This window comes from Chelonia mydas, chromosome 1 (assembly GCF_015237465.2).
Source record: "Chelonia mydas isolate rCheMyd1 chromosome 1, rCheMyd1.pri.v2, whole genome shotgun sequence".
In the NCBI taxonomy this organism is placed as follows: Eukaryota; Metazoa; Chordata; order Testudines; family Cheloniidae; genus Chelonia; species Chelonia mydas.
In genome coordinates this window covers 305,156,040-305,182,610 of record NC_057849.1, presented here as the reverse complement: position 1 = coordinate 305,182,610, position 26,571 = coordinate 305,156,040, and the positions used below count along the sequence as shown (strand labels likewise).

Sequence of the window (26,571 nt, the reverse complement as noted above, 5' to 3'; positions counted from 1 at the left end):
TTTCACAATCCAACATTAAGAAGCAAGGGAATTCCATCACCACATATGCTTTGAAATCAAACTCCAAGTACTCATATGTAATAAAATTTCAAAATCAATTGAGATACAAATTTTTAATTTATATTAGCTCATTTTGTTTACTTAACATTTTTATCACGTGGATTAATTTTAGGAGGCAGAAGGATGCAACTGAAACAATTCTAAAATGGCTTTACTTCCCAGGTTTATTGTTCAAAATCATTCATCTGATCTGAAATCATGTTCACTTGTTTAAATATATTTTTATAGTTAAAAAAATCAACATAAAATTCTCATGTTTAAAGGAATACATGGCAGAAAATGAGTGACAGAGAATACAAGTCACCTCATTAAACAAATGTAAGGTTAACTACAATGATTTTGAAATTCCATTTTTAGTGTACTTTGATAGTCAAGCATTTTTAACTGGTTTGCAAGCAAACTATTTCTCTGAATACAGATTTTTAGCCAGAAGTTACTACTGTGCTCAAAACAACACTTACCTGGATCATCTAAAGGCATATCAACAATGACTTGATCACTGTATTTTCCATATAGACCATTAGTGCAAACTGCAACTATCTGAAGAACATAACTTGTATTGGGCAGCAGATTATTTAGAATAGCTCCCTAAAAGAAAAATCATGTTTAATCATATAAATATAAATCCTTAGCATATTTTTTTTTGAAAATATTAGATTATTTTATTCTAAGAACAGTGTTTTCTCATTTGAGAGACAAGGTGGGTGAGGTAATATCTTTTATTGGACCAGCGTCTGTTGGTGAAAGAGACAAGCTTTTTGAGCTACACAGAGCTTATAAGAGCTCAAAAAGCTTGTCTCTCTCACCAACAGAAGTTGGTCCAATAAAAGATATTACCTCACCCACCTTGACTCTCTAATATCCTGAGACCAACACAGCTACAACAACACTGCAAACAACAACAGAAGATATCAACATTTTCTCACATGAAACATTCTAATACATCATTTTTTACATTTTACAGCCAGAAAACCAGGCATAAAGCTTTAATCAACTGATTTTGTGAAACGTCCTAATGGCAGGCGACCGAAAAACTGGAGAGAATACATTTTTCTATGCTGAATATTAGTTTTAGATTCTAATATTCCTTGTGAAGCTTATGCAGCTTCAAAGGGGGTGAATGTAAATGTCTGTGTTGGTAAAGGACCATCATATTATAAATCAGTGAGCCAATATTTATAGTAATCACAGATGGATCATTGTTCAGATGCTGAATTTGTCATTAGTTACCTGTGTACAACATCCTACATATCAAAGATCATTGGGGCATGATGAAAGTGTCTTGTGACTAACAAAATCTGAGTTTGACGCTATAGTAATAGTTATTTCAAGGTATTACAGACAAATAAGAACAGCAATTTTTGAAAATTAGCACTGTGGGTGATGGTAGCTCTCTCCCGTATAGCTTTTTGTTTGTTTGTTGTTGTATTTTAAATTTGTCTCTGTGGCTGTATAGCCAAGGATACAAGCAGTGTTTCTATGAACAGCGGCCAAAGACATTAATTCTAGCTGAATCAGCTCCCTGACATAATCTCTCAGAATAATTCTTTGTGAGTGTTTCACCACCACCACTTTTGTATGAAACTTGAAGAGTTTACAGTTACCAAGTCCTGATACCCATCTGTCAGAAACTCATGTTTAGTCTCGTCTTCTCCATCCAATTGCTGATAAAAGACAGCAAATCTCTCGATCATGGCATCATAAACAACTCGAGGTCTTTCCCATGTAACAAGAAGGCTGGTATAGTTCTTTGGATCGGCTTGGACGTTTTCTGGTTCTGAGCTGCAAACTAAAAACAGCATCACATTTATAAACAGCATAATGGATTCTGAGCACTGAGGGTGTGGTCTAATTCCCATGGAAGTTAGTGTAAGTCTATCCATTGATTTCCATGGGAGTTGGATCAGTCCCTAAAATTCTAAACCATGTAAATCTAAACTACCAAAGATCTACTTATGTCACCACTGTGTTTGGGTTGTTTTCCAGTTGGTGAAAGTGGGTTTTTCCTTTTGTTTTAATGATATTATCTAATAGAATGAAGAGATCTTGGTACATTCTAAGTTTTCACATTTTGATAAAGGTGCATATCAAGTCCCATGAAAATTAGAGAATAACATTCTTTTTGATTTGTGTTAGAACTGCTTATTGGCCATAAAGTACTGGTATACCCAGAAGGATAAATTTTATTTCTTTGTAATCATGCAAGTGACAAAATGGAAGTGTAAAGGTTTTTACGTATGTTTCTCAGGAAAAAAAAAGTCTCTAGTAGTCTATGCTTTCATGAATCTGTGAAAGAGGAAGCCATTAGAGTAGGAGGAACTATGCATTGCCTTGACAATATCTGCATTTTATGATATGTTTTGTAATAGATTTTTATAATCAGTAGCAGTATTCTTACAAATTATTATGAGTATACTACTCAACAGTAAGAATATTAATAATAATGGCTGAGATCTTCAAAGGAGCCTAGCAGAGTGAGGTGTCCAAGCCCCATGAGACTCAATGGAATATAGGTGCCTGTCTTGCTCCTTTTAAAATTCCAGCCCATAATATCTTCCATTTCCTTAGCAGTTTTCATCATAGGATGAAACAATTCCTAACTGCCAACAGTAATTCATTAATCCTCACAACACACTTCTTGAGGTAGGTAAATATCGTGATTATTTTACAGATTGGGCAATTGAGGACAAACTTGCATAAAATACCTAGGGTGAAATCCTAGCTCTGTTGAGGTTAATGGAAGGTTTTGTTGTTGACTTCAATGAAGTTAAGATTTCACCTCTAAATTTTTAAAATTGGACTCTAATTTTAGGTTCCTTAATATTTTTTACTCTAGGTGTCTAAAACTGAAACTTGTGGTCATGTTTGAAAATTTGGGCCATAGTCACTTGTTCAAAGGTCAAGTGTCGGGGTACCCATGAAGAAGATGGCTGCTTAGTCTTAGACCTCCTCATTCCCCACATATCTATTTGTTTCTAATAATTACTTTTCTAGCAAATTAGCAATAAGTTTCTGTGATAAAAGTTTAAATTAATCCCCTAGATAAACTACAAACTGTTGAATATGAATTCCAATGAAAAATATGAGAGGCAACAAAAGACCTAAGGAGGAGCTGAAGGAGGAGACCACAAGGACACCACAGAACATAGCCCAACATATTTCAAAACTCAAAGAATTCCTCACAGACCTACTGGATTCAGTCTCAGAAGATATTTGTGGCCTCTCTAAAAATGTAAGCCATGTAAACTCCCAAATGGCTCACATAGAAAATGAGCTACAAAAGACCGTCATTGAAACCTGTGAAATTAAAGAAGAAACTGCCTCCTTAAATCTTAGACTAGATAAACTGAAAAAAAACCCAGGATGACTTAGAAAATAGAAACAAGAAAGAACTATCAAAGAAACAACTATCACTTCTTGGGGACTATTGAGGGCCAGCTTTCTTCAGAAGGTGCTCCCTGACATATTTAAATTGGACCCCCAGCTGCCCTCATTAGATATTGAAAGGGCTCATTGAATGGCTGGTACTAGAAGGCAGGAGTCTGATAAGCCCAGACCCAGCATCTTCAAGCTGCTGAAGTTCAATGATAAAGTAATGTTAATGAATACTACCAGAAAAGCTCAAACCCTTATGTACAAAGGCCACAAAATATCTCTTTTTCCTGACTTCTCAGAGGAGCTTAACAAAACGAATGCATTCAGTGGCATAAAGCAAATTCTAAGGGGGACCATAAAGTACCCATCCATCTTCATTATGGATTTAGCAGGCTGCACATGATTTTGCAAAAACCCTTCTGAAGCTTGGCAGACATTTCAAAGACGGAGACACTAAGCACCATCTACTGACTAAAGTATTATCTGCACTAATCATCACAATTTGATAGAGAGAATCATGATATTATGATAACCACAAGTCCTTGGAACAGTCAATACTCCTGACATGTAAAGTAGACCATAACCTAAACCTTAAATAGCACTAGTTATTCAATTTGTGCAGGGCATTTGACAGAATATGAATATGATTTTTTTATGCTGTTGTATTATTCATATTTAAATTTTGTACTAATTTATATTTGCTTTACCAAATCAATTGTAAATGTACATGTGATAAGTGTGTCTATATGTATATCCATATACATATGTGTATGTGTGTGTAAAACCTCTGTAGGTAGGTATGTATTATACGTGTTCCAGAATGCCCAATGGTATTTACAGGATAAATTTGACTTTAAATATATTTGCGTTGGAGATGTTTAGACTATTATTAGATAATATAGGGAGAAAAGGAGGGGATGGAATTGAAGCCATCAGGGATCTGAACGTGCCCACACTGGCTTGTTTTAAGTCTGTTAAATTTGTTTTGTTTTCTGTTACAAATATATTTTGGAAGACCCATGACATTTAACTACAGATCTTTTTATATACTTGACCCTCTTAGAGGTTCACTTGAAGGCATACATTCATTCAAAATTAACCAGTATCTAATATATATAAATGAAGACCATATCATAGAAATGTGGTTTTACAATATCAGTGGGGAAATGTATGTCTTTAGAATAAGGTTAGATGTCTTACTATATCATTTAAAACTTTGTCATGAATTTTCTTAGTGTATGCTCCTGGAATATGAAGGCACTTAATCAACCTTCCAAAAGAATTTAAATCCTGAGGAACCTCAGATCAAAAAAAGTGCCAAGTAGTTTATTGCAGGAAACTAATCTAGCGGATATAGATGCCAACAGAATCAAGAAGATGGGGGTAGGTGCTGAGTATCATTCACCGCTGAATTCTAAGAGCAGAGGCACAACCATCCTAATTCATAAAATTTGCAATATATACAGTCTTGGTCTGATCCCAAAGTAAGATGCATTCTTCTTGAAGCCTCTTTCAACTCAAAAAAGTTAATTCTAGGAAGCATTTACAATCCAAGTGGAGGTAATTCTGAATTTTCCAAAGACATAGCAGACATTCTTTTTAATAAAAAAGACATTCCTGTAATTCCAGGGGGAGACTGGAATACTATGCTAGATAGACATCTGGACAAATCCAATTACATGAGACCCAGCTCTCAGAGCACAATAGGCCAACTCTCATTATTAATGAATGAACTTGATTTAAAAGATATATGGAGACTGAGACACCCCAAGGAGCATGACTATATGTATTTCTCTATAGTTCATTCATCTTACTCCCGAATGGAGTTTTTTCTTGTGCCTTCAGAACCGATGCCGGCATGCCTAGAAGCAGCTATTGATAATATATTAATTTCAGATCATGCTACAATCATACTTATCATAAACACTGGTTACACATCATTAAAATCATAGAATCATAGAATATCAGGGTTGGAAGGGACCCCAGAAGGTCATCTAGTCCAACCCCCTGCTCGAAGCAGGACCAAAAATCTTCTAGGTGGAAGCGGACACTGATTCTAAAAGCTCTGTTCCACAGTTTACTCAGTCATGTTTAACTTCATAGAAGAAAATAAGCATTAATTTACGTCAGATACCATTTTTTGGAAAGCTCTGAAAGCTACTGTAAGGGGTGAATGCATAAAGTGTGCATCCCAAAAGAAGAAAACGAGACTCAAGTTACAAGATTCTCAGAACAAGGAAATAGACGAGTTGCAGAGAATACATGAGACTGACCCAAATAATGAAAACATCCTGCATTCTCTAATCAACACCAAATAGAAATATAAGGAATGCTTATCCAGCCAAGTTGAATTTGCACACAACGGGGTCAAACAAAGATATTGTGAACGGCGATATAAAGCAGGTAAACTACTTGCCAGAAGACTTAAGATGTGGCTAGCCACAACAATATTTTTTCCTTCTTACTAGAAGACAGGAGTACTGTCCTTGAACCAATAGATATAAATAACCAATTGAAACAATTCTATCTAGCCTTTATATAATCAACCAATTTGACTTTAATAAATGTGATGATTTCACTGAAGGGCGTGTCTTTTCACCCCTAACTTCAGAACAAGTCTTGTTTATGGACTAAGCTATCACAACACAAGACATTGAACAGGCTATAAAAATATGAATTCTGACAAGGCCCCTGGGATGGATGGCTTTCCAGGAGATTTCTACAAAACATTTTGTAATCAGCTACCTTCTATTCTTTCAAAGGTCTTCACTGAAACATTCCAAAAAGAAACCATGTCTCATGACTAAGGCTAAGATTTTGTCATGGATATTTTTAGTAAAAGTCACGGACAGGTCAGGGCAGTAAAGAAAAATTAATGGAAGCCGTGACCTGTCCGTGACTTTTACTAAAAATATTAGTGACAAAATGCGGATCTGTGGGTCCCCACACCGCCTGCAGCGGCGCAGCTGCACAGTGGCTAGGAGCTCCGGGAGCTCCCACCGCAGGTTGGGTGTTGGAGCTCCATGGTCCCCTGCAGCCCACGGCTGGTAGGTATGGAGCCTTCCGCTGCCTGCAGCACCTGGGAGCCGTGGGGTACCCCTGCCGCCTGCAGCTCTTGGTCCTGCGGGGGGCTGGGAGCTGTGGGGTGCCCCTGCAGCCCACAGCTCTGGGACCCACCATGGTTGAGAGCTTGGGGGTTCCACCACTGCCTGTGGTGGCCGAGATCTCCAGTGTTCCCACGCCACCTGCAGCAGCTGGGAGCTTGGGGATTCCTCAGCTCCGGAGTTCCCCGCTGCCTGGGAGCTGCAGGGTATCCCCGCCACCTACAGCAGCTTGGAGCTCCGGGGGCCACCAGAGATGGCTGGGGTACCCCACAGCCCCTAGCCTCCATGGGTGGCAGGGGACCCTGCAGCTCCTGATCACCATAGGTTGACGTCACGGAGGTCGCTGGAATTCACGGATTCCATGACTTCCGCGACCTCCGTGACTAAATCGTAGCCTTACTCATGACATGAGAACTGCTTTAATTACTTAATATTAAAGAAGAAAAAAGATGGTCACAACTGTGATGACTTCTGCCCCATATCTCTATTGAACACAGATTGCAAAATAAATGCAAAAATTTTAGCTGCATGATTCAACACTATCGTCGCAACAATTATACATGCAGATCAGATTGCTTTCATTAAAGGCAGATTGGCTGCTGCTAACACAAGAAAAATTGCTCACTTGATCCAGCAAGCTCAGATGTCAGATGTTCCCTCCATAGAGTTATCTCTAGATGCAGAGAAAGCCTTTGATAAGGTTGAATGGCCTTACCTAATAAATTCTGAATGAATACTACAAGAATTCAGATTTGGACCAATATTCCTGGTTTGGATCAGTATTATACAACTCTCCCTGCACTTTACTATCAACCAATTGAATTGTTTTGCCCATATTTCAGCTAGAAAAAGGGACACGACAGGGCTGTCTGTCCCTTTTCACCCCTCCTTTTTCAATCTCTCTTGAAGCACTGGCAATGTACATATATCAGCACTCAGCCACTGAAGGTTTGACTGGAAACAGGAGAGAATACAAAATCAGCTTATATGTTGATGATATAATAGTACTACTGAAGAATCCTCTGATCATTATTAAATGTAGTTTATAATTTTTTGAAAGATCTCTGGCTTTTGCATTAACTGGGATAAATCACAAGCAATGGATATATCCAAGAGACCAGATTCTTCTCAGTTTCAGCATTTTCCATTTCAAAATATGAAAGGAAATAACTTATTTAGGTATTAAAATTTGTACTAATCTTCTTGAAATGGTTTCTATAAATATGGACTATATATTAAAAGAAACCTCCCTTACTGGGGAGAATAGAAATAGCCAAAATGAATATCTGCCCAAGATAGACTTTTATCATTAGCCTCTTGTCTTTCAAGATCTCCCACTTGCTCTTTCCTTGAATAAACAGGCTTATCATACAATTTATATGAGATTTAAAAAATGGCCTCACTTGTCACACAAAACTCCTAAAAAATCCAGGGCAACTGCAGGATCATGGGATTGCCAGATTTGTATCTATATTATCTAGCATTCCAAATGTGCCCTGCTGTAAGGTGGTTCCCTTCTAGTAGCTGTGTATACACACGGCCTAGTTTTAAATGGAACAAAGCTTAACTATGCCATTTGGTTCCCTTTCTTCTTTTATATACCTTAAGAGGCTACCCATGCCCTTAAGGAAAAGTCCAGTCTTTGCATCTACAAGGGGCATTTCAGCGTGCGACCTTGCTAATTCTCTTCTTGTACCACTATGATATAACCCATGTCTCAGGATCAAGGCCAACTCCATACTTAAGACAATTTGGACAGCAAAAGGATTCATAAAAATGAAAGATATAGTACAAGATGATAGACCGGCCTCCTTCAATTACATGTGTCACAAATATCAGCTGTCCTTGTCTCATAGTTCCTTGTTGCAGCAGCTGTGCTCAAAGATTCATGCAAGGATAAGGGGACAATTGGTCTGTTTCAACTCTCTCACTTCTAGAAGAGCATGTTAAGAAATATGGAAACAAAAGTCATATAGTAGGAATTTAATAGGTGTCTTAATGCTTTGCACTACCTCCTCGATCTCCAAGAAAAATGGGGAAAAGTACTTAGCCTTACTGTCACAACAGAAACTTGGGAAGATATCTGGCTTCATGTGAAAGATACTTCAAGTTCTTTATCCTTGAGATTCTTCCAGAATGAGATATTAAACAGGCAATACTGGACTCCAGAACATTTGTTTAAGGCTAGATTGGCATCACACAGTGCATGTTGGCCAACACATCCTCTATACCTGTCAAAAATGCACATGTTCTGGAATGCCATATTCAGTGTTCTCTCAAAAACTTTAAGTGTTGCTATCTTTCCTTCTCCAAACTTGGGTATTTTAGGGGTGCTGAATGAGTTGGTATTACCAGTTAACATTAAGAAATGGATTACAGTAAAAAAATGTTAGTGGCCAAAAGAGTTATTTTGAGACAATGGACATCTTTAATTGCTTCCTCATACACAGACTGGCTTAGTGAGCTCCCTACTACTGCATTAGTGAAAAAAATGACTCAGTCTAATAGAAATGCCTGGAAAAAATATGAGTATGTCTGGTCACACATGAAACTATTGCATATTTTTGTAGTTTAGTACATATTAGTCCCTGATACTCAGAGGTTATGTTCTTACTTATTTAGTCACTTTAATCATTGATGCCCTGCATGACATCTATGGGTTCAGATTTTGTTTGTTTGTTTTCCAGGTTTTGAAAATAATGAGTGTTGAATTGTATTATTTAATATACTATTTCCATCTTGTGTATGTTTTGTTTCATTGTGTTTATATTTTATATAAAAACAATACAAATAAATTTTAAAAAGGTCGAGCGTCAAGTCACTGGGAGAGTTGCAATATACACTTCTCACTCCCAATCCTGTGCTGTAACAACCAAATAACTGCCTCCCTTATAATGTCATCTGTTAAGATTTGATTGCAATGCATTATAATAAATGTGTCTCCCTATTGCATAACCAGTTATTGCATGTTACTTACAACATGAGCTTTGGCCTGCTAAACCCAGGGTTGTGAGTTCAATCCTTGAGGGGGCCATTTAGGGATATGGGGCAAAAATTGGGGATTGGTCCTGCTTTGAGCAGGGGGTTGGACTAGATGACCTCCTGAGGTCCCTTCCAACCCTGATATTCTATGATTCTATGATTAAAGTGTAACCCTGTAAATGTACGTGTTCCATTCAAGATTGTTTGAATTCATAAACACAGATCTCCATTTTTCTTAGAGAGGAAGGCAAGGGGCAAGTGAAGGAAGCGTTAAGGATAAACAAATTATGCGATAGACATCTGGACAAATCCAATTACATGAGACCCAGTGTACATGTTGTGTAGTGGTTAGAACATAAGACTCAGAGCAAAATCTTTTGGGTACTTTTTTCTGGCTCTTCCACAGGGTCTTTATGTGGCTTTGAACATGTCACTTAATCTTCCTATGTAAAAATGGATCCAATGGCTATAAAAGTACCTACTTCACAGTGGCTGAGAGTTAACCAGCTGTTTGCAGAGGATTCTGAGATCCTCAGAAGAAAGAGGCTATGTAAGTTCAAATTATTTTTACTGTCCCTACTAATCATTATATGACCCTCAAAGGAGAGAGCGCTATGGAAGATGAAAAAAAAAAAAAGAAAGAAAGAGCAAGAGAGAGAAGAAAACTGAAGGAGTCAAGGAAAAAGAAAGAGAAGCAAGAACAAATGCAAACTAGACATGTTAAGTTCAACATTTATTTATTAGAAAATGTTTGTGGGACTGAAATTTGCCCTCTGAAATAAAAGTTAGTTCATGAGTACCACTGTTCTGTTCATTCTGTTTTCCATCCATCAGCCTTTACATGCCAGGTCCGCCTAACACCTAAATACTCTTCCAAAATACAGGTGACTGAATAAAAATTACATGGGAGAATCAGATTTTGTCACTTTACTACTTAAATTACCAGAGAACTGGACCAGTGTGTGGTGTAAATTAGCACACCAAGCCTAAGGGGTTTATCCCTACATGACTAAGTCACATTAACTTAGTATACAAACTGTTTTGCCAAGGCTAACTAAAAGATGACAGACCATGTCACTTTACACTGAAGAGTAAAGTGACCCTAGTCCAGGGTTAATACATACAGTATTATTTTCTATTCTAGCCTGGGACAGCTATGAGAATCTTTAATGAAGTTAATAGAGAGAGCTTTTCAGATATCACTTTCCATTACCTCCTCTAATCCTACTTCTAGGAGATATTAGTGTCCTGGAATCCAATCTAATGCTCCTTTCACAAACTCTAATGACCTGTTCCTGCAGTAATCTCAGTGCTTCCACTCTGTCCTCATCTCCTCTGCTGATTTCAGCCTTGTCAAATCCATTCTCCTTCTCCAAACCTTGCTCTCTCCGGAGACGATAGTGGCTCCGTCCTCTTCTGGTCTCCTCCTACCTCTCTGGCCATTCCTGCCATCCATCTCATCCCTTCACTCATTCTCTGTGGGGGTTCTACATGGCTCAGTCCTTAGCCCTCTGTCTTCTCCTTCTACATCCCCTCTAAAGACCCACTTCTTACATGAGTCTGATAAGCAACTGGCCAACTAATAACAGACAAGTTGAGATATCGGTGATATTTGTTCATTTAATTTAAAAAGCATGTACAAAATTGTATATGTTGACTGGGCCCCTCACCCATCATATGCCACTTGTCTTCTTAGATTGTCAAATCTTTGCAGGATGGACTGTGTCTTTCTCTGTACACAGAAAGCACAGAGCCTACCATGTTTTTTGGTGCTACTACAATGTAAATAAAAATTACAAACAAAAAACTGTGTTAAAAGAACATTGTTAAGGTTGCAAAGTCAAGCACCCAAAAGGTAGGAAATGGTAGAAATAAAGTTTCCTGTATAATCTCCCCCTCCTTGTTCATGTGCATATGATACAGCCTTTAATTACATGATCACATGCTATTTATTCCATAGGGCCCCTGCCTCATTCAGTGCACAGGATGGATAGTGTAGCTGTTCAATTTTTGTTTTCTCCTGACCGTTCATTGTGTGCCCCTACCCTAGGCCCTATTTACTGTACTCTATGCAAACCCTGCTCTGAAGACAACAATTGGGCTTTAGTCTGGTTCTCGTTGCTATGGCATATAAGTGCTTCACAAACATTAACTAATTTATTTTAACAAGACCCCTGTGAGGTGAGGGGATGGTATTATTTCTTTGGAGCCGGGACCTGAAATTGGTTGGGGAATGGCCTTTGAGTAGCTGTGTAAGCTTGTCTCTTTCACCAACAGAAGTTGATCCAATAAAAGATATGTCCTCCCCCACCTCCTCTTTCTAATATCCTGAGACCAACATGTCTACAACTACTCTGTAAATAGATATGCCTTTTGCCATCTGTGTGAAAATCTGTCCAAATTTGGCCATTATAAGCTTTTGAAAAATCATATTTCACACATGCTTAGTAGAGACTTCTTAGTTTTTAGCAGCTGAATTCCTCAAAGATTCCATGAGGACAAATCTTGTGAAGACAAAAGTGCAGTTTGCAATAGAGGGACAGGATCGGATATTGAACTTTTAATTAACCTTGCAGTTTGCATCTTGACCACAGGAGGGCACTGAAACTAAATATTGTTTTGCAAAAGCAAACTTCTCTACAACAGACTGGAGGGATGTTCTAAAAGTTCTTTTTTTTCTTCTTTTTTTTTTTGTATGAGCAAATAAAACAACAAAAATTAGTGAGCATGTCTTTCTTTTCCCTCATCAGGACACACTGATGATCCTTATAAATTATTCTCAAACCTATCACTGAGCCCATTTTCATATTTTGGATGTACAGTGGTGATGTGTTAATGTCTTCATTATAATGAATTCCTTTAGGTGCAGTATGAGAAAATATGAATAATCACAATAAATTGTCTTTTCAAACCACTTTCAATTACATTAAATCACTCCAACTGTTGCTGTTACAGTTCCTGCCCTCCAGATGGCATAAGGAAATCAATACAAATAACCAGAGGACGTATGCTTTTTCAATTGCAAGCAACCATGAGGAACAGGGATGCTGGAACAATTTGTATAGTGCGCAGCTGAGAGCCACTGAACTAAATTATAAACCCTGTATATGGAAAACCACTTCAAGCCAGGGGGTGCAGCAGCACCCCCAGGACCCCTAGCTCCGGCACCTATGATGAGGGATGCTGTCAATAGGTAGGACATAACCCAGTGCTCAGTGCTCTGTTGAATTGGCTGTATGGGGAAGCAACTGGCTCACCTCCCTCTTCGCATGGGAATTCAGAGTCTTTCCATGGTGAAAGGGGGAGGTTGAGATTGAAAGTGATTTGGCAGTCCTACGTATTATCAGGTGGCTATGTCTTTTTAGTCACCCTCACTGCAGGTTGTAGCTGTAGCATTCCTACTAGTGAGCACTGTAGATACGGATGATACAGTTTAAATCATCACTTTAAATCATCTAATGTAGTGTTCAGTTCAGTCAATCAGCAGGTCCCCTCCCTTGTGCACAAGCAGCAACCCTGAGAGCAATAGGTTCCTCCCAAGGATAGGAACCAAAATCAATCTAAGCTGGTCAATGAGACCAGGTGGATGGGGCCAGGAGCCTTCCCCAGTGACTCAAAGAACATAGACACAGGAAGAAGAGGCCTAAACAGACTTGGAAGTACAGGAGGCACAGGATTGAGGAGGAGAAGCTGCCAGCTGGCACAGGACAATAGCCCTAACAGCTGCTGGGGGGGTAAGGGACAGAGACACTGCAGGGGATACAGAGCCCAGAGGATGCAGAGGGAAAGATCCAGCCTTCTAGCAGCTGAATGGGAGAAAGCTAGTGAGACGAAGATGAGCAGCTGCAGGGAGAATTGCTGGAAAGAAGTAGCCCAGCAGTTGGAGGGTGTGGGGAAGATTTAGGCAGGGGCATGGGGACAGAACACTGCTTGATAGCAGGGTTCACAGAGCAACGGAGTTTGTGTAGGAGAAGGAGCTGGGAGAAGCAGTGAGCACCAGATAAAATAATTGAAACATCTTCATACAAAACACACAAAGCCAACATCCAAAACCAGTGGTGCAAGGGTTCCAGGCAGCTATTAGCCTGAGGACTTCACTTTACTAGCCTAGGTGAAAAATACCCCCAAACCACTTCTTCCAAACCACATTCATGCAATTAAAAAAAATAAAGCCACTTATTGCCTCCCATGCCCACTACATTCTGCTAACAATGCCAACTTCAACGCTGCATTCATTGCTTTTTCAGCACCCTCCTCTGGGTCTAAACTAGCACCCATTGAAATCTATGGAAAATTTCCCATTGACATGAGTGGAATCAGGCCTTCTGTGCCTTTCTTGATGCTACTCCCTTTTGTGTGTAATGACTTCTCTGTCCCAGTGAGCCACCATTCTCTCCTCTTTCATCTACCTTATAAAAATGTATCTCAAAAAGTGAGTTTAAAATGAAATAAACAGTGAATAAAAAAAGAAACCCTCAAACTGTTCCCTCTTTGGACTGCCCAGTGTCTCCTGTTTGTTTAGCAAAGTTCTTTGGAGCAGGGACTGTCTAACTCTGAGGGGTTTTATCACTTTACGGATGCTAAAAAAATAATAATGATGTGACCTACATTTAACTCTGAGCTCTGAACACAAAATCCAGCATTCAGGGACACCGGATTTGTGACACTTTCTAAAATACTGGGGACTTTTGGCTACCTATGTACTGTGACTGGGCACGGCCAGATGGCTATAGAAAAGTAGTGGGAGGTAGATATATTAGCTCCAGGCTAAACAAATCTCTGGTACCAGGATAACTTAAATGGCAGCTGCTCCAGGTCAGTTAAGACACCTGGGGCCAATTAAGAACTTTCCAGAAGGCAGGGAGAAGGCTAGGTTGATTGGGACACCTGAAGCCAATCAGGGACTGGCTGAAACTAGTTAAAAGCCTCCCAGTTGGTCAGGTGGGTGTGAATGTCAGGAGCTGTGGGAGGAAGTTGTGCTGTTGGAGAGACTGAGCAGTACACACCATATCAGGCACAAGGAAGGAGGCCCTGAGGTAAGGGTGAAGTGGAGCCTGAGGAAATGGGGGCTGCTGTGGGGAAGTAGCCCAGGGAATTGTATGTGTCATGTTTCTAAAAGGTCAGCTACCATAGCTGATGCTGTAGGGTCCCTGGGCTGGAGCCCAGAGTAGAGGGTGGGCCTGGGCTCCCCCCTTTGTGCCCCCTGATTAATCACTGAGACTGGGAGACAACAGAGACTGTGCAAGGGAGGATAGCTTCTCCTCACCTCCCTTGCTGGCTTATGATGAAAATGGGTCAGTAGACTGTGACCCCTGTCTCTAGAGAAAGAAGGGTTATGTGGAGGGTCACAGTGAGCCTCTGAGGCTAGTGAAATCTGCCAGGAAATGTGGGACCCATGGAGACAAGGACAGAGCTTTGTCACAGTACATTTATAACTGCTCTGCCAGAATGGTCTGGCTACTGTTCTTCCTGTGTAATTAATCTATTTATGATTCAATATGTGTTATTGATGAGCAGGAACAGTTAACTGTTTTTTTCCAGACTATCCTGTGCAGGACAACACAACTGAATGGAAATGGCTTTTGCAAAGTGTGAGACACATTGTGTGCCATGTGACATGCTGCAGCTTTAGTGACATGTCATTGCTTGAAAGCACAGACACTGATTTTTGGTTTTGCTGATGGGTGCTCCTCTCTGCCCCATTCCTCCTGTGTGAGCAGCAGGTGGGGCCTTGTGGGGAAGAAGGTGAGCGGGGGCAGGGCCTTGGGGGAAAGAGGCTGAGTGGGGGTGGGGCCTCAGAGTGGAGCGCAGGTAGGGTTTCAGGGGAAAGAGACTAAATGGGGGCAGGGCTTCGGGGGTGGAGTGTCAGGCAGAGCCTTGGGAGGGAAAGAGGCTGAGGGGGGGTAGTGTCTTGGGGTGGAGGTCAGGCAGGACTTTTGAGGGGGGAAGAGGCCAAGCAGGGGCAGGGCCTCAGGACAGATCATGGGCAGAGCGGGGCATAGGGCCATGGTCTGGGCATTGGGGCCAACAAAAGATTAATCTGGCCCTGCAGGTACTGAGCACCCCTATTTTTTTTCAGTGGGTGCTTGAGCCACCCATGGAGTTGGTGCCTATGCTTGAAAGACACTTTGTGATGCCTTTTCCTTGACTAGGAGACATGTCACATGCCACAAAATGCAGCAGCCCAACTTCAAAATCCTGCATTACATGTTGGTCAGGCATGTTGTGTTTCTGGGCTCCATGTAATTCACTATTATTTTGGTCAAAACAGCGATGAATTGTTGGCTTAGCTAAAAGAGAAAGTTGCCATACACTAATGTGACAATGTCTTACCTAGACCTGTTTGAAATATTTGCGCCCCCCCAAAAAAACCCTCCAAATCCACACAACTGATCTGTTTTCATGTTGGGTTACCAACTAGGAATTTATATCAGCTTGGTGTAAAGGTTTTCTATGGTTCATGAGTGGTTTGAGTGACTCTGGGCCTAATTTTGAGGGAACCTAGGCCAATTTATGATTTTACATAATTTGTTGTTCTGTTATTGATCATTCTTAAGTATTTTACAACCCTGCCCCAAATAGATTGCAACTCAAAAATCATGTGAATTTTGAAGTTTGGTTTGGTTTCAATTTTGATGTGGATTCAGGTGAATCCCAAGAGTTTTGACTGAGTTTGGTTTCGAGATCTTGAATTTGAATTCAAAATTGAAAGTGACACTCTGGGTATTATTTGTGAGACCATGATAATCAGTCCGAAGAAAATGGGACCATTTCTGTCTTGCTCCTGAGTTCCAGGATGCAGCAGGGAGCTGGTTCCAGCACCCCAATTCTGAGGGCCAAACCCAACCCAGATGCCACTTAGAGCTGTCCAGCAACAGCTCTAACTTTTGCCACTGGAGTAGGGTCCTTAGTGGACCCTATGCCAGTGGAGGATTGGCATGGTCATGCTCTGCTATGCTACAACACATCCTCTATGCTGGAAGGAGGGGAGGCACAGGGCAGGTCTACACTATAGCCCGGATCGACGCTCTGAGATCAATCCACCAGCGGTTGATTTAGTGGGTCTAATGAAGACTTGCCAAATCGACAGCAGATCACTCTCCAGTCGATCCCTGTACTCTACCTCCAACGAGAAGAGTAAGGTAAATCAACGGGAGAGTTTCTCCCGTCGACCTCCCCACGGTGTAGACCCTGCGGTAACTCGACCTAAGATCCATCAACTCCAGCTACGTTATTCACATAGCTGGAGTTGCATAGCGTAGGTCGGCTTATGACAGTAATGTAGACATAGCCTCAGACGCAGGACCCAGCAGTGGCACAGATGTGTCAGCACCAGAGTTCCCTGTGCCAGGGAAATTGTCTGCTGGTGATTTGTGGTTGAATTATGTCTCCTTTATGAGTGGTATTAGGAGGCCATAATCGGGCTTGAGGCTGTGACCCAATATCTGCACGAGATCCTGTAAAGAGAAATTGCTGAGTTTCACACAGCTCTAGTTCTAAGGAAAATACAAAACGGTGAGTTAAAAGGTGTTTTATGCTGAGCACATACATTTGGTCTTTAATTTGAAGAACCTATAGGCTTTTTATGTCTTTACTGATTCTGGGTAAGATTACCAGGAGCTGTATTTCTACAGCTACCCTACAGGACACCGTTAGAGGAGTACATCTGCTGACATGTTATATAAGCAGCTTGGTGTCTGTCAATATTATTTTCAGATGTATATTAACAACAATTGATCATTGTTAGACATAAATAGATTTTCATTTCTGCTGGGGACAGATAAAGGGCTAAAGTTTTCTCACAAGCTTTCTGTGTTGGGCCCTGACGTGCAGTCTTTTAGTCTACTACTAATGAAAATTACATGCAACACTGTGCAGGCTTAGAGAATGAAATACTTTTAAACCTAAAACAAAGCAGTCTCTGCAAGGTATGTTTGCCAACGCTGGCATGGCTGCGTGGAAATTCCTGACAGCTCATTTCTGAACCCAGTGTGTTAGTTCAATAGAGAATGTATTTCCCATCACTAGCAGCCTTCTACACCTCCTAGGACAATTCCACTCAGATAACCAATAATAATAAATGAAAGGCGCAATCCTAATCTCTATGAGAGATTGCATTGATTCCAACTGGAGGAGAATTTGGCCCTAATCTCCTTATTATATAATTTTAACTTTTCAAATGGGCACTTGAGTAAGGGCTCATGTTGCAATTTCTCCTATGTTAACTGAAGGTAAATCAGATTTTTCTTCTGCTAAGTACAATATTAGTTGTAGTTTCTGTTGGTTAGAGAAAATAAACAGCATACGATTCCATTTATTACTGAAGTTAGCCATTCATGTTTTAATTTTTATATTTCAGCATTTCAGAGCTCCTTAAGATCCTTTCAGAACAATGAGTTTTCTTCTAGTTTCTTTACCTACTAGCTGTTCAGAACAAGTGCACACAATTTAGATAAATATTGCTCTTGATACACATCCATAGCTGATGTTAATATTAAAGGCAGCTATATGTATTCACATCAAGAGTAATCACCTTTTCCTTTATTTACAGTGAGTTAAACGTGTTAGGTGGAATTTTAAAATATGTGCACACCTGGAATTTTTATTAACCTGTACCGAGCCCTCCATTTTGCCTATGGGCAGAGCAGAATGTTTAACCTACAATTAGCAACTTTAAATTCCTACTTCAGAACAAATACTACATGTGTTTGTTGCCAGGGTGATATGAAGAGCAGAATAAATGTTTCTTAAGCTCAGTAGATGGAAAACACTTTGTTCTGTGCCTGTACGTTTACACTGCAATAAAAGACCCATGGCTCAGCTGGCCTTGGTGAGCTGACTTAGGCTCACGGGGTCAGGCTGCAGAGCTAAAATCTGCAGTGTAGATGTCTGAGCTTGGATTCTGAGACAAACCCCCACCTCGCTGGGCTCCAGCCCAAGCCTGAACATTTACACAGCAATTTTTAGCCCCACCGCCTGAGCCCCATGAGCCCGAGTCAGCTGACCTGGGCGCTGAGACTAGGTGCGGCAGGTTTTTTATTGCAATGTGCACATACCCTGTTATATAAGTCTATCAGTCATGTGTGAAAATATCTACTGTGCTAGTCTGAAACTGGAAGCTATCGAAAAGTCAAACTATATTCATACCATGTTAAGTATGAGGTTTTAATTGCACAACAGTCAGATGTTTTGAATAAATACAAAATATTTAATCAGTAGTGGAGTTTAGGTTACTCCCTCTGTACACTGACTGTGTGACTGAGAGTAGAAAAGGGCCTTGCTAACTTTAGATAGTTTCTCCACATATGCGCAATGAAAGGGCAGAAAGGGAGAAGTTGGATACAAATCTACCTCTGCAGTTCTATCCCACATTGTGTAAACCCACACACTTCTGAGAGTCAACCCAGAGAGGACTCCTCCAGGCTTTTGGGTGTGGGATGGGAAGGATAGAGCAGTAGCCCACTTTCTGTGGCACCATCCCCCACTCTGCCCCCTATTTCTATGTGGAAACCCAGGTGGGGATAACACAGCTCAAAGCTGTATTAACTCCCTCTGGGTTCCTTCCACTAGTGCTAGTGGCCTGCAGGGACGTGACCGTTGGCAGAAGTGCTGCCAGATGGAGAGAGAGGCAGAGTGGAAGAAGGAGCCATCCATGCAGATTCCTTCTCTCACTGTGAGTATGGGGTCTCATCCCCAGGGAAAACCTTATCGGTGGATCCCAAGTTCCACAGGCTTGAGAGGCCTCATCCCCTCCCAACAACATGGATCCCCTAAACTCAAAAGGATGATCCATCTGAGGGAATGATCTGCCTCTGTGGGCCCTCCTTCAAGCATCTCCTTGGGAGGGGAAAAATCTTAGGCCTGGTCTATACTACACAGTTAGGTCAACACAAGGCAGCTTACGTTGACCTAATTATGTCAGTGTACACACTACAACCTTCCTCCCGCTGATGTAAGTGCCCTACTACACCGACATCACTCCACCTCCATGAGAGGCATAAGGCTTACATTGGTGTAGTTAGGGTGACAGTGTCTGTGTAGACACTACATTACTTACACTGGCTGTCTTGTCAATTTCATGGCTCCATGCTGAAGCCATGAAATTGACAAGAATGCTGGGCAGGTAGAGCCCAGCTGCTCCTGGCTCCCCACTCGCAATTGGGATGCTGCCCGCAGGCTCCCCACTCAGGGAGCCGAGAAGCCTGGATGGCTGACCCCCAGGTCTCAGCGGGGATCCAAGAGTCTGCGGGTGGGGTGGGGGAAGAGAGCGGGGCTCCTGGCAGGGAGCTGTGTGGAGTTGAGAACCCTGGCTCTCATCCCCCACACTGCCCCTCATCAGTTGGTGGAAGTGCTCCTGGTGAGGACTCGCACCACCAACAGAAGGAAGGTAGTGTGGACATCAGCCACTGCAGTAATAAAATTGGCGCCCATGGTTCATGGAATCTAAGCTGGTAAAAATTACCACTCTTCCCCCCTCCCCGTTTTGGGGCGTGATTTTGTGCTTGTGAGTATAAATCCCTAATAAACAGATTTAGTGCCAAATTTTCCTTTCAGTTACATGGAAGTCATTGCTAATGATTTAAGTGAGATTCCGCAGGTATAAGAGAAAACAAAATTTGACCGTTGATGCTGTAACCATTTACAGTAAGACTCACACAGTGGTCTGAGTTATGGCTGATCAGAAGTAGCTTCTCTTGCAGTTGCTTGGTAGGTTAAGTGAAATGAATTTGGTGGTCTCCTTTTAGACGCTACTGGACAGGGATCACACAACAAAATTAAATTTGTATGGAAAATTAAGTACTTTTTCACCCCTACAACTGCAGTGTTGTCAATGGGCCACTTTACTTTGAATGGTTCCTCTTAGAATATGTACAAACTACTTATGCTAAATTATCTGTTCCACCTTGTATTTAGCTGTGACACTTTGAGTACCTTTCCCAGACCTGAGGAAGAGCTCTGTGTAGCTCAAAAGCTTGTCTCTCTCACTAACAGAAGTTGGTCCAATAAAAGATATTACCTTGCCCCCCACCTTCTGTCTCTAATATCCTGGGACTGACATGGCTACAACAACACTGCATACCCCTCAAGATGACAGCTTTGATCAGTGTTGAAACAATTAAAAGGGCTGCATGGGGATGCTTGGACTGATAGCCATGTGCTCTGTAGATGCAAGAATTTAATTTTCCACTCCATTTAATCTGGCTTTTTTTTTTTATGAGCACTAACTTGTCTCTTAAAGCTGTGAGTTATTAGGCTCTTTTCTCCTTCAAGTTAAAACCAGGATCTTGTTATTGGGGTCAATAGTTATACTTAAAAAAGTCTTATAATCTGTGAAGCCTGCAGTAGTAATTACTCCATAAATACCTGCTTCATGAAGTTCTTCTTGGCCAGTATATGAGGAAAACACCTGTCCAAAGAATTTATATTGTTGTTCTCTAAAGTTGTTTTGCAGGTAATCCATCAGCATGACATAGCCAGACTGCTGCATTGTAAGGACTTCACAAAATACAGCCAACTGAAAAATGAAAGACAGCACACTTCCCCTAAGAAGTCATAAAAATTAACTGGATTCTGATATTAGGCACAACTCTGAGAAAGGGAAGGCCGAGATTGTCTCAGTTCAGGAGTAACCCCAGGAAACACTGATTCAGACACATACCTCTGAGGGTATGTGTACACTGCAATTAGACACTTGCAGCTGGCCCATGCCAGCTGACTTGGCTTGTGGGGCTTGGGCTAAGGGGCTGTTTAATTGCAGTGTAGACATTTGGGCGTGGGCTGCAGCTCAAACACTGGGACCTCCCACCACACAGAAGTCCTAGAGCCTGGTTCCAGCCCATGCCTGAATGTCTATATCACAATTAAACTGCCCCTTAGCCTGATCTCCAGTAGCCTGAGTCAGCTGGCATGGGCCAGTTGTGGTTTTTTAATTACAGAGATGTCCCGAGTCACTATTCCTCCAGTGCTTCCTACTTGCTTTGGGTTAGTAGTTTACCTTTGCACAGGCATGTAGTCAGAATGTAGCCATGAATTAAAAGGGAGGTGGGGGTGGGGGTGGAGGGGATTACTCAAACAAATAGATTTTAATTGAAACATGTGCAATGAAAAGCTAGAAAAAAGAAATGTTAGGCTAGAAAGAATGCCCTGCACTTTTTTACCCCATACATGAAAACTGTTTTTCCTTGCAAATAAGAACAATTTCTTTCACATGGATTAAATGAATTACCTGGTTTTCAGAAATGCTAATGGTATCCTTAAACACAATCCATTCGACTGTCTCTGAGCAGGGAGGCGTTGACAAAGATCCATTATAAGTGTAATATTTGTCTGTTGAGTTCGGTAAAAGGTTCAGCAAAACAAATGGCTCTAATGCAGCCTGTTTTCCTGAAAAACATTTATATTCAAATTATTAAGATATTGAATAAAACAAAAGTAGAGCTGCAAGAGAACCAAAGGAATGTTTGAGGACACTTGGAGTCTGATTTCAACAGCTGTTCAGCCTATGAAAGGTTGGGTCCTTTGCACTTAAGTTTTAACAAAGATCCTAAAACAATAATGCTACTGGGTCAGCAGACGGTTCTAATGAGCTACTTTATGGAAGGCTGAAGTTTAGCTGTAAACTCAGAACTCCCAATCTTCATCTCGGCAGTGAGCTTCAAGGAACAACGCTTTTAGCCTTTGCACCTGGGACTCCCATGAAGTGCTGAATGACTTAGACCGCTACTGAACTTGGAGTCAAGATCATTCAATACATCACATTCACAGTACCTCTTACCCTCTGTGGGGCAGGGAAGAGGTATGAAAGCTGCATATGGTGTGCCATCTAGTCTAGAAAAGTGTTACTTCATTGGAACACACTGAGCATTACATTACTCTAGCCTGGAGCAAACTGTGTTGAGATGCAGGAAATAGTGAAACATGGTGAAAAAGAATGGGAAAGCTCAAGGAACAATGTTACAAGAGAGAGAACGGGAGATGAAGACCTCTTTCAAGATGATATAACACTTCAGGTGACTGCCCTATACACAACGGTAAGGGATGGTCTGCACGGGGAGCTCACATCAGTGTAGCTTCATTTCTTAGAGTGTGAACACTTCACACCCATGAGAGATGTAGCTATGCTGACCTAACCCCCGGAGTAGACAGCATTAGGTCAACAGAAGAATTTTCCCATCAACCTAGGTACTACCAGTGAGGGAGGTAGATTACTATGACTATGGGAGAACCCCTCATGTTTGTGTAGACAGTGTCTATACCAGGGGTGGGGAAACTTTTTGGCCCGAGGGACACATGAGGGTTGCAAAACTTTATGGAGGGCCAGGTAGGGAAGGCTGTGCCTCTCCAAACAGCCTGGACCCCACCCCTATCTGCCCCCTGACTGCCCCCCTCAGAACCTCCAACCCATCCAACCCCCCCCCGCTCCTTGTCCCCTGACTGCCCCCTCCCAGGACCCCTGCCCCTAACCGCCCCCCAGGACCTCCCCATCCAACCCCCTCTGCTCCCTGACCCCTGTCCACACCCCTGCCCCTAACCACCCCCTGGGATCCCACCCCCTGGGACCCCACCCCCTATCCAACCCCTGCTGCCCCCCGTCCGCCCCCCCACGAACCTCCTCCCCATCCAACTGCTCCCTGTCTCCTGACTGCCCCCTGGGACCCCCTTTCCCTTATCCAACCTCCCCCACTCCCCACCCCCTTACCTCGGAGCGGAAGGAGCTCGCAACTCCGCCGCCCAGCCAGAGCCAGCCCCGCCGCCACCCTGCCTGGCAGGAGAAGCAGGCCAGAGCACTGGCAGCACAGCGAGCTGAGGCTATGGGGGAGGGGGAACAGCAGGAACAGGACCAGGGGCTAGCCTCCCTGGCCGGGAGCTCAAGGGCCGGGCAGGATAGTCCTGCGGGCTGGATGTGGCCCGCGGGCCATAGTTTGCCCATCTCTGGTCTATACTGAAGTGCTGGAGCTGTGCCGCTGTAGTGTTTCAAGTGTAGAGAAGCCCTTACTCCCCTTTGCATACGCACACATCCGAGGAGGGAGGAGAAACATTCCAGTTCACTTAGATGCTTTGCACCCACTGAAGAGCATGGAAAAACCCCACTTACACATTTAGTCACGCGCGTAACTGTCTGGCTGGTGCAGTTGATCCACTTCCCCGGTGTCTTGCCAGGATTGGGGCTTGGACTGAGATTCAGCTGGTGAGGTAGCAGGAACCAGTCAGTGGAACTGGCAGAGATTATACTAGCTTCCTCAAGTGCAGGAATTTACCAGCTTTTGGACAATCCCACTTCCATGAGATGACTGTGTCACCTAAAATACCACTGATCCTTTTAGATGCGATTTTAGACAAAATCGGACTCATGTCTATATAATTTGCTGTTTATCAACCCTAGGTTCATTTCAATGCTACTGCTTTGAAAACTTCCCTATCTCAATAAATATCCTTTCCAAATTATTTTCTCCACATGCATGTATTTCTAACCTAGTCATGTACCTCTGCATTATATCTGTCCTCAGTGGTGTTTGTAATTCATTCCCATTTAGCATCACCTTAACATTCGGCTATAAACTGTTTGCCATTTTATTGCACAGAATCACAGCTGTTCTACTGAGTCAAGTCTTAGAAACCACCTTTTCTTTCAAAATGACTTGTTCTTGTCCACATCTGATGACAGGGGAACTTTTAACAGGGTTGAGCAAAATCTTTCCACCTATCTGTAGTATTCTGTCAACCTGCTAGGCATCTTCAGATTGCAGCCACCCTAACAATCTAGTGTAGATCTAGTTAAATAATTCTATCTTCACAAACCCTTTTGTAGTTGTGAGCATCAGGATATCAAACCTGACATTTACAGCAAGTGTCCTGATAAGATAACTTCCTTTGCTAGAAGTTCTTCAAAAGCTTGTGGAACTTTGGATGTTAGTAACAACTTGTGTTCTGGTTTCTGAGTGGTAGCCATGTTAGTCTATATCAACAAAAACAACGAGGAGTACTTGTGGCACCTTGGAGACTAACAAATGAACTTGTTAGTCTCCAAGGTGCCACAAGTACTCCTCGTTGTTTTAACTTGTGTTCTGTTTCACAGTCTAGACTATAAAACTAAACATTTGAGAAGTTTCAAGAGAAAATGTCCTATGTCAAATAGTAACATGACTGGTTTCTACTCCCAGAGTGTTAGCCTGGGAAGAAACTGAGAACTTCCACTCTAGAGCCTGAGAGCTCAGCAACTCTCCTTTTAATATACAAAACAGAAGATGTACTACACATCTTTCTCCAGTATAAACCATCTGAATTAGTTTTGGTCTGAATTTTGTGAGCTCACTTAGATCTATTCAAATAAAGCGTGTTCTGTTCATCATTAAAGTGTCATGTGCTTGACACCTGCTGCCCTTGGCTTTCCAGCTCCTCAGCAAGGTTGTTGGATGGAGTCTACCTTGATAGGTTACAATTTCCCTTCAGGTGTCTCATGTAAGCATGGCATCTAAGACTAATGAATAGGGCTGGTCAGAAATGTTTTGACGAAACACAGTTTTGTCAGAAAGTGCCAGTTCATCAAACCTAAAGTGTCTTGCGAAAGCAAGTCAGGTTTGACAAACTTTCATCGACTTGCGAGCAGGATTACAATGGAACCACTTCCCTGCCTGCTCACAAGGCCAGCTACTGTGGGTGCCAGGCTTTCGTGTTCTGGTGCAGTCATGTCATGATAGGGCATCCAGGTTTTCCAGGCTCCTTGGTGTGGAGGCTGGCAGCCCTGGAAACCCAGGCTCTAGTTGCGGTTCTGAGGGTATGTCTACATTTTGTTTGTGTTTGTTTTTTAAAAAACAATGTGGCAGTGAGTCTCAGAGCCTAGGTCAACTGGCCAGGGCTCACAGAGCTGGTGCTGTGGGGCTAAAAATAGCAGGGCAGACGTTCTCACTAGGGCTCTGAGAGCCTCCCTGCTCCCAGGTTTCAGAACCCAGGCTCCACCCTGGGTCCAAACATCAAGAGTGCTATTTTTAGCCCCACATGCAAGCCCAAGTCAGTTGACCCAGCTTCTGAGATTCGCTAACGCACGTCTCTTATTGCAATGTAGACATAGCTAGAGCCCTGCAAAGCCACAGATATCTGCTTTATATCCATGGATATATGCATCTGTGGATGTGGTCGTATTGCTTATCATCTTGGATCGGACGTGGATCCAATTTTTTTTTTATCCGCCCCGGGCTCTAGCTCAACCGAGGATTAATGGCCCCTTGTAGGGCTGCGGTTTCAGAGGATCTGCCCACAGGACTGAAGCCCCAAGCCCTTGTGCCCCTGTGGGGCTAAAGCCCAGAGTCCCAAGAGCCCCTGGCAGGGCTAAGGCAGAGCTCTGAGTCCCAGTGCCCCGTACAGGGCTAAAGCCTGGAGCTCTGAGCCCTGTCACCCACCCCCACACCCTCCAGAGCAGGGCGGCTGAAGCCCCAGTGCTCCCAGCAAGGCTAAAGCCCAGAGCCCTGTGGGGGAGGAGCTCTCAGCTGTAGACCCCTGGGGTGCGCCAGGACTCTGGGCACTGGGACTCTGGACTCCAGCCCTGCAGAGGGGCGCTGGGGTTCAGGGCTCTGGGCTTCTGCCCCATGGGGCTCCTGGACCCCTTGAAACTGGCTCATTGCCCCCCCCCCCCCAGGGGGCCACAGGCGCCTGGTTGAGAACCCCTTCTGTAGAAGGTGCCTGTGTGGATAAAAGGTGGCATGTAGATTGCGGATTGGATACAATTTAATTACCTCAGGTGCAGATCAGATGCAGATCCAAATTTTTGTATCCGCACAGGGCTCTAGACGTACCCTCAGAGTGTAGGATCCTGGCTTCACAGCAGGGAATACTGAAGCCCTAGGAGCCCCATGTCTAATCAGTGCTTGGCTCCTGTCTCTGTGGCAGGGAGCATGGAAGCCCTGAGAACTACAGCTTGAGCTAGGGCTCTTGAGGCTTCCAGGCTCTCTGCCGTACAGCCAGGAGTCTTGAAGTCTTGAGATGGGCTTCCAGTCCATGGCTCTGGGACAACCCTGCTATGTAGACTTGCCTGGGGTGGTGACCCCAGGGCTTC

At 42.6% G+C, this 26,571-nt stretch overlaps 1 protein-coding gene across 9 annotated transcripts in view; it reads right to left on the bottom strand.

Moving 5' to 3' along the window:
* PTPRZ1 (protein tyrosine phosphatase receptor type Z1) overlaps window positions 1–26,571 on the bottom strand; it is a 193,627-nt gene that overhangs the window by 63,440 nt on the left and 103,616 nt on the right. For all 9 annotated transcript variants that reach the window (XM_037888956.2, XM_037888951.2, XM_037888954.2 and 6 more), the window contains exons 7-10: window positions 21,748–21,905; window positions 20,886–21,036; window positions 1,665–1,849; window positions 522–648 (exon numbers count right to left, since the gene is read on the bottom strand). In XM_037888956.2, the coding sequence (XP_037744884.1) occupies window positions 522–648; window positions 1,665–1,849; window positions 20,886–21,036; window positions 21,748–21,905 (621 nt within the window). The remainder of the gene's footprint in view (window positions 1–521; window positions 649–1,664; window positions 1,850–20,885; window positions 21,037–21,747; window positions 21,906–26,571) is intronic.